The sequence below is a fragment of the Mus pahari genome, chromosome 14, assembly GCF_900095145.1.
Source record: "Mus pahari chromosome 14, PAHARI_EIJ_v1.1, whole genome shotgun sequence".
Lineage (NCBI taxonomy): Eukaryota > Metazoa > Chordata > Mammalia > Rodentia > Muridae > Mus > Mus pahari.
In genome coordinates, this window is record NC_034603.1 from 68,252,280 (window position 1) to 68,272,803 (window position 20,524).

The 20,524-nt window shown below is 46.1% G+C and overlaps 1 protein-coding gene across 4 annotated transcripts in view; it reads right to left on the reverse strand.

Annotated features, from left to right (window-relative positions):
- The window catches only part of Stat5b (signal transducer and activator of transcription 5B), a 69,738-nt gene that overhangs the window by 13,134 nt on the left and 36,080 nt on the right, over positions 1 to 20,524 (reverse strand). For 3 of the 4 annotated variants that reach the window (XM_021211484.2, XM_021211483.2, XM_029545743.1), the window contains exons 2-12: positions 14,407 to 14,544; positions 10,559 to 10,715; positions 7,986 to 8,075; positions 6,986 to 7,160; positions 4,202 to 4,332; positions 3,847 to 3,998; positions 3,265 to 3,420; positions 2,684 to 2,863; positions 2,197 to 2,284; positions 1,998 to 2,120; positions 103 to 195 (exon numbers count right to left, since the gene is read on the reverse strand). In XM_021211484.2, coding sequence (XP_021067143.1) covers positions 103 to 195; positions 1,998 to 2,120; positions 2,197 to 2,284; positions 2,684 to 2,863; positions 3,265 to 3,420; positions 3,847 to 3,998; positions 4,202 to 4,332; positions 6,986 to 7,160; positions 7,986 to 8,075; positions 10,559 to 10,715; positions 14,407 to 14,534 — 1,473 coding nt within the window. In that variant the 5' untranslated portion in view covers positions 14,535 to 14,544. Of the gene's footprint in view, positions 1 to 102; positions 196 to 1,997; positions 2,121 to 2,196; positions 2,285 to 2,683; positions 2,864 to 3,264; positions 3,421 to 3,846; positions 3,999 to 4,201; positions 4,333 to 6,985; positions 7,161 to 7,985; positions 8,076 to 10,558; positions 10,716 to 14,406; positions 14,545 to 20,524 lie in introns of those variants that run through there. The other variant, XM_029545744.1, reaches the window with a different exon arrangement.

A 20,524-nucleotide genomic window follows, 5' to 3' on the forward strand; every position in this document is an offset into this window, starting at 1 on the left:
CACACACACACACACACACACACACACACTGAACACAGGAGAGATTGATCCATGACCTCAGTCTTGAGATCGGAAGACCCACAGACCACGGAATCCACTTACAGGCTCTGCAAAAGCGTTGTCCCAGAGGACAGTAGCTGTGGCATTGTTGTCCTGGCTGCCGTGAACAATCACCACCACCGGGAGTGACAAGGTCTGGAAGACAGAGAGGGATTGAGCGTTGTTTTCTTCTCCTTTTGTCTGGTTTCCTGATCACCCCAGTTTCAGTGGTACACTCAAAGAAGTGGCGCCGGGAACAGTTGGGGCATAAGCTTAAGAGGCTGAGAGATTTAATCTGTCTACCTGTTTCTCTAACTCTCTAACAAACTAATTTTTCCTTTTGGGGAAAAAAAAATCTCCCATTATAGTCTAGGCTGTCCTTTACTTCAAATCATTACATAGCTCAGCCTGACCTGAGTAATCGGTAATCAGTTTTTTTTTATTTTTTGAGAAAAAAAGTTCACAAAGCATGCACTAACCTCAAATTCCCTACGAAGCTGAGGCTGGCCTTGAACCCCTGATCCTTCTGCTTTTACTTCTAATTCTTCAAGTTCGGGGATCACAGGCATGCACACACTGCTGCCAGGCTCAGCTTTTGTCCAAACTTTTATATATTTTTTTGGTTGCTTTTTGGGACAGGGTTTCTCTGTGTAGATTTGCCTGCTCTGAAACTTACTCTTGAGGACCAGGCTGGCCTTGAACTCACAGAGATCCATCTGTATCTGCCTCCTGCCTCAGCCCTCCAAGGGACTAACATTACAAGTGTGTGCCACAGAGCCTAGCTGTAAGTGTAGATATTTTATAGGTGAGGTCACTTAGATATTCTGAAGGATGGAGCAACTTCCTCACAAATACATGAAGATCAAGAGAGGGAAAAGAGAAAGGCTAAGGAGACACTTCTAGTAAAGGCCACGGGAGGAACGTTTAAAACATCACATGCTTGTAATCCCAACACTAGACCCTGAGGCAGGACATCGAGATCAAGGCTAGCCTGGGCTACAGGGTACGTTTTAGGCTGTCAGAGCTACATAGTAAGGTCATCTTTCATAAACAAACAAAAACCCAATCCACTAAACAAGCAGATATAAAACCACACAACCACACAACCACAAAACTGCAATCCTTTCCTGCATCCACACTGAGTGGCTCCCATGTGTCACGTCAGTCCCGGGCATCTTTCTAGCTGTTTCAGTATGTTACTGTTTGTACCTAAAGAGGACTTGAAAAAAATAATAGCTCTGAGGACAAGGGTCTCTCCATTTCCCATTTATCAACAGTGAAAAGGAAGACGTATGGGTCCACAACTCTGGGCAAAACAAAATAAAACAAAACAAAAACCAGCATGAACAGTCACACTGTATAAATGAACATACATCTATATTATATATACAATCTATACACATGTACTGCATATATACATCATACACACCCTGCCCATGTATACTGCACACACAAATACATCTGACACACATACTTGGTATACACCCAGCATATCCACTCTGTAAATATACATGCACACTGTGGTCATATACTATATGCAAGCACAGTATATACATACTATGCACACTGTATATACTCATACACACTGTAACATACTATATATACATTGTATATACACATGCTACAGGTATACATATATACATATATACAGCTATATATACTGTACATGCACAATATACATATACACATACTGTATATACACACACTATGTACACACATTGTACACAAACTGTATACATATTACATAAACATGCACATGATCTATATACCACATATACTATGTGTACTAACATACTATATACATTTTATACATACTGCACATACACACAATACACATATGGGATATATGCTGTATATTTATTTGCATGCATTCTGAGTATATACACCACATACATGCTACACATAGGGCACACACACTGCACACACATGCATCCATGCTGACCGGGAGAGGGTTTTACCTTGACTTGAAAGACCAGCTCATTTCCACCGACGCTGAACTGTGAGTCAAACAGGATTGTGAACTTCTCTTCTGTTACTGACTCTGCACCACGGCGGTCAGACCTCTTGATTCGTTTCAGGGACTGCAGAGGAGAAGCAGAAGATGAGGTGGCCCGAGACATTAAGGGAGCGTCCACTGTGCCTCTCCCAAGTCCTCACCATGTTTCTGAAGTGGGCGCTGAGAGTGCCTGTGGCCTGGTGGTACTCCATGACACAACAGTTGTTCAGGATCTCGCCGCTGTAATCACTGCAGATCAGACAGAAGAAGAGCTGCAGACACTTGGGCATAGAGAAAGTTGGGGCCAGAAACCAAGGGGGCTGCTGGGAACAGCGGCCACCAAGAGGAACTTAGCTACTGAGACAAGACACAGACTGCACACTGCAACACTTCCTGCATGTTAGGCCCAGGAGCTATCCAAACCCAGAGCCTCCTTCTCCTCTGCCCTTCCCCACCCACTGTGGCTCTAACGACTCTGCTGCTGCTAATGCAATGATACCATCTTTAATAATAATAATAATAATAATAATAATCCCTTCATTTTAGGGTCCAGAAGAGCCAGAGAGAACAGACCTTAGAGGAGATTTGTATCTTCCATCTCATGGACCAAGGAAGAGTGACAAGTAGGGGACACTGAAGCACACTCACTTGCGGGTGTTCTCATTCTTGAGCAGGGACTTGGCCTGCTGCTCACTGATGATGGTCGCCTTCACCTGCGGGGGGTTCATGTGCACATTCAGCTTCCCACCCACCAGCAGGCGCACGGTGGCCGCAAACTTGGTCTGGGTCTTCAGGACCTGAGGAGGCTGCTTCTCGATGATGAANGTGCTGCGGGGGAGGAACACAAGTGACCAGACAGTTGCCACATGCTGGCTCAGGGAAGAGAGCTGGGAGGCNNGCTAGGAGGGANGGGCTTCCTGTGGGACCTGATGGGAGAAGGAAGACAGGCAGAGGAGGAGGGCGCCTGGCCTTGTTCCAGGGGAGGGCATGGTGGTTGAAGACAGGTGTGAGGGAGGCTGGTGACTATGGTGNTTCCTGCAGTGTCCCCAACACACACTGGGCCAGGACAGCCACAGCAGCAGAGCTATAGTAGGCAGGGGAGGGGCAGCCAAGCAGGATGGGGGGGGTTCAGGTGGCAGAGCTCTGGGTTTGGACAGCTCCAGGGCCTCAACATGTCCACCCCAGGAACTACCATGTCCCTCTGAGCATGGCCAGGAGGCAGCCGTCACCTGGTGACCAGGGCTGAGATGATGTCCGTGATGGTGGCGTTGACCTCAGCCAGCATCTCCTCCACGGGGCCTGGGATGGGCAGCTGCTGGCACAGGTGCTCAGCCCTGCGGATCTGCTGCCGGTTCTGCCAGATGATCTCGGCCAGCTTCTCACACCTGCAAGGAGCCCAGGGCCTTCAGGNGGACGGTGGCTGCTGTTCCAGCCCAGGCCAGGGGAGGAAGATGCATGCTACTCTTCCTCCTTCCCAGAAAAGCACCCCCCAGAAAGGTGCTGGCCTTGTCCACCGCTATCCTGCACAGGCACACAGAGCAGAGTCCCACTTTCCAAAGCAGAGGACGGTCAGGGTGGCCCCAACTTGGAACCAACCAGCTCAAGGGTAGCTCTGCCCATCCCAAGGCACCACTGTCCCTTGTGGGAGGTGGCACAGGTCTGAGGAGCNGAGTCCCATCAGGAGCCAAGNTACTGCTAAAGTGAGAGCTGTCACAGACAGTGGGAATCTGCTGCTCACNCCAAGGCAGGGACAGAAGAGGCAGCTGGCANCCTCTCCTAAGCTGCCCACCCCGCCCACCTCTAACCCTCACCAGGACTGCAGCACATCCAGGCTGCCTTCGGGGGGACCCCCGTTCCCGGCCAGCTGCTGCCTCCGCTTCCACTGGATCAGCTCGTCATCCAGGATGATTGTCTGCTGCTTCCGCAGCAGCTGCAGGGTCTTCTGGTGCTTCTCAGCCAGCTCCTGTGCGAGGGAACAGTGGCTCTCTGGCTCCTGGCGAGCATTCCTCAAAGCCTGGCCTAGAACCCAGGGCCTGGCCCTTTCATGCCCACTCCACCCCAGGAGAGAGCAGCCCTGCTCCCATCCAGGCTCTGTCCCCCACCTGGTGCCCTCAATCTCAGGTGACAGAGCTCCCTCCAGGGCAGAGGGACGCAGGGCGCACTAACCACTCGGTACTGCTGCAGTGTCTGTGCCTCTCGCTGCAGCCAGGTCTCCAGGGACACTTGCTTCTGCTGAAGGGCCGTCTCCCTGCTCATGCGCTCCTGGGGGTTCAGCTGGCCCAGCTGGGCAAACTGAGCTGGAGGAGGGGACAGGACACCCACCACCATCAACTCTTGTGTCCAGTGAGAAGTCTGAAGGATCACCTGCTCTCAGGGTCGTCTATACACCCCATCAACAGTAAGTCACGGTTCCAGCTAGCAATGGGTGTCCCATGATGTAGGTGGATCAAGGTTCTCCTGACCTGGCCTCTCCTAGGCTGGGAGCAGGTGTTTGTTGGGGAAGCAACTGCTTAGTAGTATGTGCCTCCACATTCCCCACACAGAGGGCATCCTGCCTTCCCCATAGGTTTGAAGTTAGCCTGTGTGTGCAAGTGGCCCTGTGGTTTATCAGCTGGTCGCACTTGGGTATATCCCTATCTTTCCCATGCTTCCGTCTCCCGTCTGTGAAGGGAGAATCTTGACAGCAGCTCAGGTGGCTGCTCTGGGGATAAAGCTAGTTTTGTTGCATGCTAGGCAAGCACTCCCCCAACTCAGCTACATCTTCAGTTTCTTTTGGTACATTTCAATACGAATGGACAGACCCGGGAGACAGAAGCAGGACACAGAGTTACATAAATAGTCCTCATTGGCTCTGCTCCATCAAGTATGTCCAGGGTTGAACTACCTGTCCACCATCACTGCCTGCAAACCTTTCTTGTTCCTTGCTCCACGCCCAGAAAAAGACCGGAGTACTGGCATTATTGTTCCCTCCAGTGGCCCTTGACTAGCCCAGCATCCTTATTCTGGTCTTGCCAAGAATTTGTGCATACGGGCATGTCTCATTGAAGTTCATGGCTGGCCTCTGAAAACCATGTCACATTGACCTTGTCTTTGCCCCAGGGACACACAAGCTAGGACAGACAAAAGCAACATTAAGACAGCCAGGATAAGCCCGCAACAATAATTTATGCTGGCCTCAGGGTACAGAGCTAAAAGACAGAGTTCTTTCTTAATGATTTATAATCTGGGAAGCCTGGGAGGCAGTAAATAATGTCAACAGAGCAATGTGCTATGCTTTACACACATGACCTTAGAAGACACAGGCTACGTCTATGTGGGTGTGGGGACAGGCTTCTTCTGAGATTCTTATTTTTAAAATTGGTTTTAGATTTATTGCCCGTGTATGAGTGTTTTGCATACGTGTATGTCTGTGGACCGTGTGCATGCCTGGTGCCCACAGAGGTCAGAAGAGGGTACTGGATTACTTGGAAGTGGAGTTACAGACTGTTTTGAGCCACCAAGTGCATTCTGGGAACCAAATCCAACTCCTATGCAAAAGAGGCCAGTGCTCTTCATCACTTGAGCCATGGCCCCAGCCCCCTCTGCACGTCTGAGGCAGGCATGCACACATAGAGAAGAAAGCTTAGGGTTAAGAGGGAGCGCTGCGGAGGCTCCACAACTCTTGGAAGAATTCTCAAATTCTGTGTGCCTTAGAACAAAGGCTAGGGAACACTGTCCAGAAGGCATACAGGGTCACAGGAAAGTCCTGAATAACTGCATACAACTCAATGGCAGGCATCACAGATAGAGATTCTTCAATGCTGGGGATGGAGGCCAGACTCTCACATGTTAGGAAAGCTTTCTACGTCTGCACTACACCCGCACTCCTACATGTGATGTACTTCCCACTTACCATTCCAGCAAGGCTGCATTCATAAAATGCCTACACTAGGCTGGGCAGTGGTGGCACACGCCTTTGATATCAGCACTCAGGAGGTAGAGGCAGGGGGATCTCTTAGTTTGAGACTAGCCTGGTCTACAAAGTGAGTCTCAGGACACCCAGGGCTATTACACAGAGAAACCCTGTCTAAAACAAACAAACAAACGATTACTCTAAAAATGTTTACTCTGGGGCTGGCAGGATGGTTAAGAGCACTGATTACTCTTCTGAAGGTCATGAGTTCAAATCCCAGTAACCACATGGTGGCTCATAACCATCTGTAATGAGATCTGACGCCCTCTTCTGGTGTGTCTGAAGACAGCTATGGTGTACTTACATATAATAAATAAATAAATAAATCTTTAAAAAAAAAAAAGAAAATGTTTACTCTATACAATTATATTATGTCCTCTGTAAGCTATTTATTAAACTATGAAAGCTTTTTGTTTGTTTTTTTGAGACAGGGTTTCTCTGAGTAATAGTCCTGGTTGTCCTGGAACTCTCTTTGTAGTCCAGGCTGTCTTCAAACTCACAGAGTCACCTTCCTCTGCCTCCCAAGTGCTAGGATTAAAGATGTGAGCCACCATGCCTGGCAAAGATTTATTTACTTATACATACGGGTATTTTGTCTGCATGTATGCACACCATAAGAGGGCATTGGCTGCTATGGGACTACAGTTATAGATGGTTGCGAGCTGCCATGTGGTTCCTGGGAATTGAACCCAGGCCCTCTGGAGGAGCAGTCAGTGCTTTCCATTGCTGAGCCATCTCTCCAGCCCACGAACACCTTAAACCTCAAAAAGGAAACATCTTCCATAGTTACCCCAAACTTCATGAGAACAGGAAGACCTGAGTGAGACCCCACACTCTCCCTGAGCTACCCAGCTCCTTCTTCAGCCTGACTGGTTCCACTCCGCTCAGACAAAGGCAAGGCTCCGGACGGAACCAGGTTCTCTTCTGCTTCCTCGGAGTCTGCTCCTAGACCTTACTCCCTCCCCCTGGAGTGTCCAGGACCCCACTGCCAGCCTCACCCTGGATCCGCAGGCTCTCCTGGTACTGGATGATGAAGTACTCTTGGGTCTGCTGCAGCTTCTTCAGCTCGTTCTCCGTGTCCTGTGTGATCAGGCGCAGCTCCTCAAACGTTTGGTTGATCTGAAGGTGCTTCTGGGACATGGCGTCAGCAAGACTTCCAGCTGGAGAGCTTCCCTGGGGACAGATGGGGAGATCCAGTGTGGGAGGGTGGGAGGAAGCCTTCTGTCTTAGTCCTCAGGTGAAGCTAAGACCCCCCCAAAGTTAAATCTGAGGTCAGAAGAAATCACAAATGCCACGTCTGAGAATCGGGGTAGAAGGGAAAGCGAGTGGAGGCGGGTGACCCGACAGGCTCTCTTCACGGTAAAAACCTTCTGTTTCAGCTCTGGCCTCCACATGAGAGTCCCACAGAGGATGTGCCCAATTCTTTGAGAAACTAGAACTCCACATGCCCCAGAGGTCGCTTGAGTCTTCCTCCTGATGATTATAACCCTGATTCCACATTCATTCATTGATCCAATACCACGACTGTGACCTCGCTGGGGACACATTGGGAATAATTCATGGTCTGTATCTACCTCAGGGCAGTCTGGTGATGAAGTCACTTGCTACCCATTTGCTTCTGCTGTGGACGACGCCACACCCGAAGGCTCCTAGGTGTCTGTAGCCCCTCAGAGGACGTTATGGGGGAGGCATGCACAAGGCCCCTGTGGAGCTGGCTGTTTAAGTGACTAGGTGTGACCCACTCTTTCAGCAGCTGGCCCAGAGAGTGTGAAGAAATCTCCCTGATTGTGAGCACGCTTCAAGACAGAAATGATTTGCGTGGGGCTAAGTCAGTTAGCCTTGCTTTGTGGTTGTAGCCTCACTTAAGTTATAAAGCTAAGATCAGCTCCCTAAAGAGACACTAGTGCCTATTGAGTCACCTCAACAAAGTGGGGTCCAAGGGGAAACGGTTCAAGAAGAGCTCCCCAGCTCTTCTCCCACACTCATGGGCACACTCACGTTGTTGGCTTCACGAACCAGCCTCTGTTCGTTGTACAGAATGTGCCGGATACAGCGAACCAGCTCCATGGGGCAGCGGTCGTATGTGCTCTGAAAGAGGACAACAGCAGACAAACAGCAGACGTCACTTTGCTCCACTCTGTGGTGGGTTAGCCCGACTCAGGGCGGGGAGCACTCATGATAGAGATGCGGTAACCATGGAGTCATGGGCAGTGCTGTTCCCCCATGTGGGCAGGAAGGAGAGAAAGACATAATGAAAATGCAATTGTAGTACGAAGGTAAGGCTGCTTCACTTTCTGAATCTTAATGCCAAAAGCACTACAGCAACGTTCTTGGAAACGGGCGAGTCTTTAAAAGGCCACAGCAGACGAGACACAGGACTCTGAAATTTCCTGTCAGTTAGAATCAGAATTACTGTCACAGTGAGGGAAGATGGGCATCTTCTTTCTCTGGATGGGGCATTGCAGAAGGACAATGCACCAGTTATTTAGAGTTTGAGATCAGCTTAGAAAACATGGTGAGGCCCTATCTCATACTGCTCTTACAGAAGACCAGAGTTCAATTCCCAGCACCTCAATTACAGCTCACAACCATCTGTAACTCCAAGTCCAGGAGATATGATGCCCTCTTCTGGCCCCTGAGGGCACTACACTCATGTGCACATACCCACACACAAGTTTAAAAATAAAATGTAAAAATATTAAAAGTAAGGAAATAAGTGATTATTTTAAAATGTTAATGTCAAAGCCGACATAAGGTTAAAGAAAAGGGAAAGGTGGGTAGGACAGCTGGGACAAGATGACTGCTCAAGATGACTGTTCAAGACTAGCATGGGCTACAACACTATGGAGGCCCTATCTCCAAAACAGACACGTCACAAAATTGAAACCAAACCAGATAAAACATTAAAGAGATATGTCAACTAGATATCATATGAGGCCTTGGACTGGACCCTGGACTGGAGGGACCCTTATGAGTCAGTTGACAAATGGATAATCGAGACAGAATAGTAAGAAAAAGTTTGTGTGACTGTTAAACACACTAAACTTGATAACTGAATTGTGACCCTGTAAGGGAGGTTCATGTTCTTAGAACATATGCGCCAAGATACTCAGGGGAAAGACAGATTGCATGTAATTTACTCTCAACTAAAAACAGTGTGTGTGTATATGTGTATACATGTATACCTGAAGGTATGTGTGTGTATGTGTTTGTATGTCTGAGTCTGTGTGTCTGTGTGTCTGTGTGTGTATTGTGTAAGTATGTATGTGTGTTGTATATGTGTGTATGTGTGTGAGTGTGTATGTGTACATGTGTACGTGAAGGTGTGAGTGTGTGTGTGTATGTACGTGTGTATGTAAAGGTATATGTGTGTATGTGTCTGTATGTCTGTGTCTGTGTGTATGTGTGTATGTGTGTGTATTGTGTAAATATGTGTGTGTATTGTATGAGTATGTGTGTATGTGTACATGTGTACGTGAAGGGGTGTGTGTGTGTGTGTGTGTGTGTGTGTATGTAGGGAAAGGGAGAGAGGAATGTGAGAGAGAGATGAAAATGTAAATGAACCTGAGCATATGAAGGTGGCTTATTGTACCTCTGCTGCAACTTTCTGCAAATTCAAAATTATTTTGAAATAAGAAGTTAAAAGAGAGTGAAGGTCATGGCTGGGAGTGGTGCTTACCTACAACCCACACTGGGGGTGGAGTGGAACCGATGCAGGAGGATTCCCAGTTTGTGGCCAATCTGACCTGAATAGTGAAGCTTTTCATTTCTTTTTAATAAAGATTAGTTTCTATTTTATTTTTGTGTCTGTATGTCCCTTGTGGGTGGATGCCTATTGAGGTCAGAAGAGGGCTCCAAGCCCCTGGAGCTGGAGTTACAGGTTACTGTGAGTTTCCTGATGTGGGTGCTGAGAGCTGACCCCAGGTCCTCTACAACAGCAGTGTGCTGGCTGGTTTTCTATCAACCTGCCACAAACTAGAGTCATCAGAAGAGGGCGCCTCAAAGGAGAAAAATGCCTTCTTATGATAGAATTGGGCTGTAGGCAAGCTTATAGGGCATTTTGTTAATCAGTGATTGATGTGGGAGGGCCCAGCTCATTGTGGGTGGGGCCGCCCCTGGGCTGGTGGTTTTGGGAGCTATGAGAAAGCAGGCTGAGCAAGCCAGTAAGCAGCATTCCTCTATGGCCTCTGCATCAGCTTCTGCCACCAGCTTCCTGCTTTGTTTGGGTTCCTGTCCCGACTTCCTCCAGTGACGAACAGTGATGTGGAAGTGTAAGCCAGATAAACCCTCTTCTCCTCAATTCACTTTTGGTCATAGTGTTTCATCACAGCAATAATAACCCTAAGACAAACAGGAAGCACTCTTAACCACAGAACCAATTCTCCAGCTCCACGGTGAGACTCTTGTCTCAAAGAAGGTGACAGCCACAACCGCAAAGTCAATCAAAACCATGTGCGTGAAACACACATGTCTACGATGCTGGTTAAAGATCAGAACACGTGTCTACAGAAAACTAAATGAACAAGTCCTCAAGAGGGCAGGGCCTAAGTGTGGCCAGCGTTTGCACCCACCTGGAGCTGTGTGGCATAGTGCCCCAGCTTGATCTTCAGCAAAAACCCATCTTCCCCCACCTGGTGTTCCGCCTTCTTCTGCAGCTCCTGCACCAGGCCCTCCAGGAGCTGGGTGGCCTTAATGTTCTCCTGTGGATTATCAAGATCTATTGAGTCCCTAGGGGAAAAAAATTACACAATCTGTATATATACATGCACAGGAGCCTGTACACATGCAGCCTTTACATATTACATTTGTTTTGTGGGTGCTGGGATTATAGGTATGAGCCATCATGGGAGTCTGAAACATGATTTCTTCTATAATTCACATGTTAAGAAGCACCCCGACATAAGTTGGGTAAATGTCTACAATGCCTGACTCTACAATTTTCTTAGCTGAACTTTACACTTCTTTCTCTACGTCTTTCTTTACCTTTCCTTTACTGACTGACTCTGATATTAGCCCACCCCCTCCTAGGAATGAAGGGAATAAGGGGTCTTCTAACTTCCAGTTTATACTCATATCTCTAGGGTTTATGGGACAGGGTATATAGTTCTGCATGTTCTTTCCAACCTTGACTGGTTCCAGGCCCCCAGTCGCTGCCCTTCCTAAGGGACCCTGGAAGGGAGGCATCAGAAAGGTCCTGTATTCACGCCCAGGAGAATTGTCTGTCATCACTGCAGATACGGGACTTGGAAGTAACACTGGCTCCTCCAGTGAAGGCGAGAAGCCAGTCCCCGGACCTCGTGTCACTCAGAGTTGTTCAGATGGTGACAGGGTCCACTTCCTCTTTATCTTCTTTCTTTTGTCCTTTAAAGATTTTTGTCTACCAAGTTAGGCAACAATTGCTGCTGGGTAATACTCAAGTGACTTAGTGCGCTGACAAACCAAACAGCTGTCAGGCTGAAATAATATCTAATTACTGCTGACCAGGTCCACAGCCAGGGAAGAGAGCCAGCGGCAGCTAAAACACAGCCACCCACAAATCCCTGCAGTTAGCAAGTGGCTGGTGACAAACAGCCAGGCCAAGGCGCACCAGAGACCACCAGACCTGTGTCTGGAAAGAGTAGTGATAAAGCCACTTTTTAGAAATGTATACTCTATGTGTTGAAGAAAATATGTATTAAGTGGAAGGCTAGACGGGCTGCAGGCACAGCCTTGCCCCTCTGTTCTGACTGGAAGCCCACTGTTGAGAGGATCCAGTCTTTGAACAGAACACAGCAGTCTGGTTCTCAACTTGGACTCAACCATAGCCTACAACCAGAGACTTCATGACAGCTTCAATACGAAGAGCTGGAAACTCTTCGTTGATATCTTTTTTTTTTTTTTATTGGGGGGGGGGGAACCCTAACTAAAACCCAGGTTTTCCTTAATATCAACCCCAATTTTCCAAAGCTTATTCAATAAGTAGAATACTCAGGAGATCTGCTGGTTGAAAGCCCATCTGCCTAGGACTGTCTCAAGTTCCTAGGCTTAAGTAATTCCCCTGCCTCAGCTTCCTGAGTAGCTGGAATTACAGGAATGCGCTGCTGTACTCAAATAAATGAAAGCTGGCTCTTGTTCTCTCTTCTGTGGTATGGAGCCAGTCTGCTTAGCTGGACGAATGCTCTACCGCTGATCTAGCCTCTAAGTGAGATTTTAAATCAGCAGAAACTTCCTATTAATATTTTCCGAAATCCCCCAAATCATTAAAACAGAAAGAAAAGGAAAAGGACTGGCCTAACCGAGGTATGTTTGATGTTCTCATATTTAACCAGTTTTTTCTCCCTTTTAATTATATGAAGCTGGGCTTTTTTTTTTTTTTAATTGCCTAGAAAAATTGCCTTCCATTGGCAGGCTTGTTTCTGAATGGAGCCTTGCTAACAAGCTGTAGCAATTACTGTAAGGCAGCATCTCCAGTGGGTACGGACAGCCTTCTCCCAGCAGCAACACGGCTGGCTCTCCAAAGAGGAGCTCATCACCCTGGTCAAAGCCTGGTTAGTCTGATGAACTTGTAACACTCACGGACAGACTGAGGCCAACGGGCAAACTCCCTGCCCTGCGCACTGCTGGGCACCGCTGATGGCTAGTGAGGATGTGGCAGGACTGAGGAGGCAACCACTTAGTGGTACAGCTGTCTTGTGTGCTGCAAGCCTTGCCCTAGCACTGCACGGTAAGATGCATTGCTACTGGACTGCGTTATACCAATCGAACAATTTTAAAGCTCAAGTATATAATTCATAATAAAGATTAAAATGTTAGCTAAGTCAACACTGAAATGTAATCATTATTAGTTTTTAAAAAGAAAAAAACAAAACAAAACAAAACAAAAAAACTGGGGCTGGAGAGATGGCTCAGTGGTTAAGAGCACTGACTACTCTTCCAGAGGTCCTGAGTTCAATTCCCAGCAACCACATGGTGGCTCACAACCATCTGTAATAAGATCTGATGCCCTCTTCTGGTGTGTCTGAAGACAGCCACAGTGAACTCACATAAATTTAAAATAAAAAAATCTTTAAAAAAAAGAAAAGAAAGAAAAGAAAAGAAAAACCATTTAGTGTATGTCTGTGTGTGTCTCAATATGGATGCCACAGCACAGTGTGGAGGTCACAGAACAACTTTCGGGAGCCAGTTTCATCTACCATGTGGGGTTTGACATCCAAATTAAGGACATCAGGGTTGGTGTCTAGTTTTTTGTTTATTTGTTTTGTTTTGTATTTTAACTCACTGAGCCATCTTGCTTTATTGTTAATATTTTAGAGTATTTTTGTTGTATATGTAAATACAAATTTAAAATATGAATGTTTCAATCCAGGTGTAATGGCACAGGCCTTTAATCCCAGCACTTAGGAGGCAGAGGGAGGTGGATCTCTGTGAATTCAAGGCCAGCCTGGTCTACAGAGTGAGTTCCGGGACAGCCAGAGCTACATAGTATGAGACCCTGTCTCAGAAAAAAACAAAAAACCAGAGAGCTATGAATGTATTGATTATTAAATCAATATGCTAAATATCTGATTTATAAGATATAAATTTTAGCACATGGGAGACAAAGGCTGATCTTGAGTCTAAGACTAGTCTGGTCTATATAATGAATGCAGGTCACCCATAACTACATGGTGCAACTTTACCTTGGAAAAAAAAAAAAAGCCAGGCATGGTTCTTGCCTTTAATCTCAGCACTTTTGAGTTCTTGGACAGCCAGGGCCTGTCTCAAAAAGTGAGAGACCTTGTCTCAAAAACAAACAAACAAAACAAATCAAGGCAAGCTCAGAGGCTGGAGAGATGCCTGAGTGGTTAAAAGAGCTTCCTGCTCTTCCGGAGGACCCGAGTTCCGATCCCAGCAGCCACACTGGAACCATTTGAAATGCCAGCTCCAGCTGTTTTCTGGCCTCTGCAGATATGTGCCCTCATGTGTATGCATCCATACACAGACATGCACATATATTCATAATTTAAAAAAAAAACAAAAATTAAAACTCCAAGAATTATTTCATCTCCCTGCATCTAAAAGAAGGCTGAACACCTTTTTATGGATTACATGAAGATTTTCAAACAGCTTTTCTTGGAGACAGGCCCTAAGGGCTGAACCTAGAGCTTCATGCCTGTACTTTACCACGGAGCTACACACCCAGTCCAACACACAGCTCCTCCTCCTCCTCCTCCTCCTCCTCCTCCTCTTCTTCAAAGATAGGGACAGGGTCTCACTCTGCAGTTCAGGCTGGCCTCAAACTTGCAACCCTTCTGCCTCAGCTAGGATCATGACGGTTACAGGCAGGAACCACTAAGCCTAGGTTACTCACAACTTTTAAAGTCTCAGTTATAACATTTTTCTCATCAAAGTTCAATATCCTTGTACTTCCCAAAAGATGATATAGAAGCTGTTCACCTACCAGGCTTGGCTTTCGATCCACTGCGATAAATAATGTCGCACCTCAATGGGGAAATGCTGGCCGTACAAGGCCTGCATCTGATGAAGGGCATCGCCCTGGAGCTGCTGAGCCTGTATCCACATAGCCATGTTTCACAACCTGTTAAATAAAGACCTTGATTTATTTGTTTGCTTGCTTGTTTGTTTGTTTCTAGTCCCCATCCCTTTCGAAGCCACTGGAGTAAATACGCACGGGGTTTAAAAGTGAATGGTTTCTCTTCCTTTTGGTACACTAAAGGTCAAACCGGTAAAAAAAATTGTTCTTGATTATCGTATGTGATGTGTGTGCAGGCGCACACATGCCGCGGTGACTGTGTAGAGGTCAATGGATGACTTCGTGGGGCTGTTTCTCTCCTTGCGCCTTTATGTGGGTTCGAGGTTGCCAGGTTGCTTGGTAACCGCCTTTACCCACTGAACCATCTCAGCTACCCAGGATCAATATTCTCGAACTGACTTCCAGCTTTATCATGTTTCCAAAATGCAGACACTCAGCACGGCCATGGGAAGGGCCCCAGATGGATCTATGAAGCACTGACTATGGCAGCACAAAAGGCAGAACCATAAAAACCAGCATTCGGGAAGGCGTCGCGAACAGCTTTAATATCCTAGACCTGGTCTTGGCGTTTGCTTGAAACCGCCATGGGTGATGAGCATCCTTCCAACAGTCATCGTGAGTGATCGGCGGAGCGAACCGAAAAATAACTCTAGGTTTGGTATTTGGGTTTTGTGAAATGAAAGATGCTATCATCTGAACAGGATCTGAAGGACCGGTGAAGCTCGGGACAGACAGAGGCCTGCGTGTTATCTTAGTGGCTTAGTAGCCATACTCTTATCCAGAGCAGAGGCTTCTCTGGCCAAGCTCCCCAACATTTGTTCACCTCTGGAGTGACTGCTATGGAATTTGCACATACACACAGTTCGACACAGAAATGGACTCGGGAAGCATGGACTGCTTCTGTGTTAGGATGGTGAGTGGCAGGGATGGTTTCCTGTAGGGTTTATTGCTGTTCTCCTTTTGTCATGGAGATGGAACCTATGACCTGGGCCAGGCTTAGGCAAGAGCGCCATGGCTGGCCTATAGTCCAGGCCAGGCCTCTTTTGGACTTTCTATTGGGAGACCGCGTCTCACTAAGCTGTGTAGGCTGACTATTCACTCGCTCTGTAGCTGACCCCAAACTTGTCTTTTTTTTTTTTTTTTTAAGATTTATTTATTGTTATATGTAAGTACACTGTAGCTGTCTTCACACATCCCAGAAGAGGGCATCGGATCTTATTATAGATGGTTGTNAGCCACCATGTGGTTGCTGGGATTTGAACTCAGGACCTTTGGAAGAGCAGTCAGTGCTCTTTTTTTTTTTTTTTTTTTTTTTTTTTTTTTTTTTTTTTTTTTTTTTTTTTTTTTTGGTTTTTCGAGACAGGGTTTCTCTGTGTAGCCCTGGCTGTCCTGGAATTCACTTTGTAGACCAGGCTGGCCTCGAACTCAGAAATCCGCCTTCTTCTGCCTCTCAAGTGCTGGGATTAAAGGCGTGTGCCACCATGGCCCACTAAATTTGCTGTCTTCTAATTTAACCTAAGATTACAGGCTTGAGCCACTAGTCTCAGCAATAGTGAGATTATCTGTTTTGTTTTGTTTTGTTTTGTTTTGTTTTTAACGGGCTCTTGTAGTAGAGCCTTTAATCCCAGAACTCAGGCCATGAAGGCAGAAGGATCAAGAGTTCAAGGCCATCTTGGCCTTCCTGTGACTCTTTCTTAAAGAAACAACATCAAAACCAAAACAAGCGGCACCAACAAAAACACACTTTAGAAGATGGCTTTCTGGGGGCTGGAGAGATGGCTCAGCAGTTAAGAGCACTGACTGTACTTCCAGAGGTCCTAAGTTCATGATAGCTCACAACCATCTGTCATGGGATCTACTGTGTCTGAAGACAGCTGCATGATGCAAACAAACAAACAAACAAACAAACAAACAAACAAACAAACAGATGCTTTCCGAAACTACTAGGAACTTTTTCGGACAGACCTGAGAATTTAGTGCATTTGGCAGAGACCTGAGACTCCCCAGAGAGGAGAAGCTATGTTAATAGGAGGGAGACATTAAAACCAGCCTAGCTGCAACACTGCTTTTGGTAATACGGAACTGGGTGTCTTGAATCCAATCTGAAAATGACTTAGCTACTGATTTTCACAGTTCGCCTAAGGATTATGTTACAGCCATGGTCCAGTGCACCGGACCTGGGTTTTGTTGACTGCCAGAGACTGCACATGTGTGCCAGAAAACAAAGATCTCTCTCTCTGTGAGCAGTGGCTGTCTGATCGAGTAACACTGAGCTATTTATGGGACAGGTCAGTTAGCCAGCAGTGAGGTGTGGGGTGTGGTGCTGGTTACCTATTTTAGATGTGTGTGCTGCTATAGGACACTTGGATGGTTTAACTTGGAGCTTTCAGGCTCCAGGGCTGAGACAGCAGTGAGATTTTCCCAATACTGAAAAATACTCAGTGAGTGTGAGTTCATCAGAGGAAAACTGGGACAGGAGAGCAATTCTGCATCCCAGTCAAACATCCGTACAATGTTTTAGCGAAGTCTCCAAATCAGATCAAGAGCAGCTCATGATTTTGGAGGGAGGTTAAAGAGATTAGGAATGGAGGAGACTGGAGATTTAAGTATGCAGAGGCCCAACAGATGAAGAGTGGGGCTCTGAGGAGCAGACTTTCTCAGTTAAGAATGAGGAGCGGGTGCTGGAGAGATGGCTCAGGAGTTAAGAGCACTGGTGGTCTTAAGGGGGACCTGGGTTCGTTTCCCAGCACCTGCCTGATGGCTCACAACCATCTGTAACTCCAGATCCAGAGGATCTGATGCCCTCCTCTGGCCTTCAAGGGCACTGCACGCACATAGTGCACAAACATACGTGCGTGCAAGAACATTCCGACACAGCAAGTCAACATACATACATGAAAACAAACAAATGCGGACTGGGCTAGGAAGATGATTCAGCCAGGGTTTGCCTCGCAAGCATGAGGACACAATTTCAAATCCTAGAATCCAGGTAAAAAGCCAGGCAGATTGGTGGACACTAGTAATCTCAGAGCTGGGGGATGGAGACAGGACCTAACTGAACAACTCCAGGAGATTAGAAACTCTCTCAAAAGACAGTGAGGGAGGGGGCTGCGTACAGTGTCATAGTCACAAGGCAGAGTTAGATGGCTGTTCATGAGTTTGAGGGTCAGCCTGGTCTATATAGCAAGTTTCAGGCCAGCCAGGGCAACATAGTGAGACCCTGTTTCAAAAATAAAATTAAGAGGTGAATAGCTCAAGCCTCCATAAGTGAACACACACACACACACACACACACACACACACTCAGATCCATATATGCACGTCCACACACTCAGCCCTAGGACAAGATGGAAGTGGGGCCTCACTGTAGCTCCCTTAATGAAAATTTTAGTGATTCCAAAATCTCTTGTGTCTGCAAATTTACCTGCTGAACTGACCCAAGACAAAAGAAGGAACATAGAGGGAAGGTTCCAAGCCCTCTCCCCAATCCCCTGGTGTAAAATAGCACGGTGCTCACTCTCTCCTCCCATCCACTCACCACTGTCTGGCATGCATCATCTTTACTAAGGAAGGGGAAGTCATTCTAAACACACGACGACTTTCTGTACATAGGTGCTTAGCAGATAAGCAGTACCATTCTGTTGTTGTTGCTTTAATAAACAAGTATGAGCAAACACAATTGGACATGTCCGCTTTTTCCTTTTTAAAGATATATATATTTTCTATATTTATTTAATGTGTGGGTGTTTGCCTGCATTTAGGTCTGTGGACCACATGTGTGCAGTGCCTGTGGAGACCAGAAGAGGGGGTCTCCTAGAACTGGAGTTACAGATGGCTGTGAGTTGCCATGTGGGTCCTCTGGAAGGACAGCCTCTTAAAAACTGAGCCGTCTCTCCAGCTCCAGATCAGCTCTTTCCAAAGTTATTACAGGACATAACATCGATATGAAATTCTACGGTGGAGGGCTGGAGAGATGGCTCAGGTGTTAATTAAGAGCACTGACTGCTCTTCCAAAGGTCCTGAGTTCAACTCCCAGTGACCACATGGTGGCTCACAAGTATCCGTAATGAGATCTGACTCCCTCTTCTGGTGTGTCTGAAGAAAGCTACAGTGTACTTACATATAAAAATAAATAAATCTTTGGGCCAGAGCGAGCAGAAGTCCTGAGTTCAATTCCCAGTAACCACATGATGGCTCACAACCATCTGTACAGTTACAGTGTACTCATATACATAATAAATAAATAAATAAATAAATAAATAAATAAATAAATAACTCTTTTTTAAAAAGAAGAAGAAATTCTATGGTGTAGAATGCAACATTTTTTTTTTTTTTTTCGAGACAAGGTTTCTCTGTGTAGCTCTGGCTGTCCTGGAACTCACTCTATAGATCAGGCTGGCCTTAAACTCAGAAATTCGCCTGCCTCTGCCTCCGATGTGCTGGGATTAAAGGCGTGTGCCACCACCACCCAACTGAGAATGAAACATCTTAAGTGAGCTCATCAACTATAACTGTATAACTTGGGTGACTCTATGTGGGTGGTCTCTTTTTCATCACACAGGCCTGTCATTTTTCTGTCTAGTTTTCTTTTGCTTTAATTTGTGTTCTCTCACTGAACTCCAATAGAAGAAGACATGTCTTACTGCCCTGTCCCCAAAGTGCATGTGTAGCAGCTCAGCACAGAGAGTAGTAAACAAGCATTTGCTAAATCTGTGGTTCTCACCCTTCCTAACGCTACAACCCTTTAATACAGTTCCTCATGATGTGGTGGCCCCCAACTATAAAATTATTTCATTGCTACTTCATAACTGTAATTTTGCTGTTATGAATCGTAATGTAAATATCTGTGTTTTCCGATGGTCTTAGATGACCCTGTGAAAAGGTCATTCAACCCCCAAAAGGGTTGTGACCTACACTGGTAGGGAACCGATATGCTAAATGAACAAATACACAAATCTATTATCTGTCCTGTTGGCTGAGCATACTTCGGGAGTTTATTGTTGTTTTAAGAGAGAAACAGCTTAACATCTGCAATCCCAGCACTGGGTAAAGAGAACAATGTTTAAGGCCCGCCCGGGTTTACAGGATGAGTCAGTCAGTCTCTCTCTCTCTCTCTCTCTCTCTCTCTCTCTCTCTCTCTCTCTCTCTCTCAAACGAACCAAAAAAACCCAAACACCTTTGTTTATTTTTTGAGACTGAGTCTCACTCAGTAGCCCTGGCTGGTCTGCAACTTAACATGTAGACCAGCTAACCTTGAACTCACAGAAATTCACCTGTCTTTACCTCCTGAGTGTTGGTCGTAAAGGTGTGCCCAGCTTCAAAAGATGTAAAAACAATATTGCAGAAACAGAAGAACTATGCGGAGCTGCACTGTATAAAGGCAATGTGTGTTTTAGGTTTTATATTTGTTCTTAGTCTTTATTAAAGAGTGGAATGCTGAGCTCTGAGAATTTGTCAGAATATTTTTTTTTTTTTGGTCAGAATATTTTTGTTTCCAATTCTAAGCTGTCATGGTATTTTTTTTTTTTAAATAGCACACTATTTGAAGCTGGTAATAGCTGGTAAATACAAAGTGGTAATTGCCTTATTTTGATAAATGCAATATAGTTTCACAACATAAAAGTGCTTTAATAGGGATAGAAAATAGAGCTCCAGAGTGGGTTTTGCTCACTATCCCTCAAGAGGAGAAGGAATCTGAACGCTCACAGCACAAATATATATATATATATATATATATATATATATATATATATATATATATATATATCTCCACACTAAATAGTACAGTCATGTCCATTTTACTTTTAAACTGTGGGTTTTATCCACATAGATTTATGAAGGCTACCATTGTACCCATTATAGCTCCTTGCCTCCACTTCCTAAATGCTAAGTAACTCAGTCCAGACAAAAAACTCCTCCCACTCCTCACCAGTTTAAATGCACAAGACCTATGGTCTAGTTAGTGCTTTGCTCCCATGCCTGTCAGGACTCTCCACACTCACCAGGAAACAATGTGCACACAGGT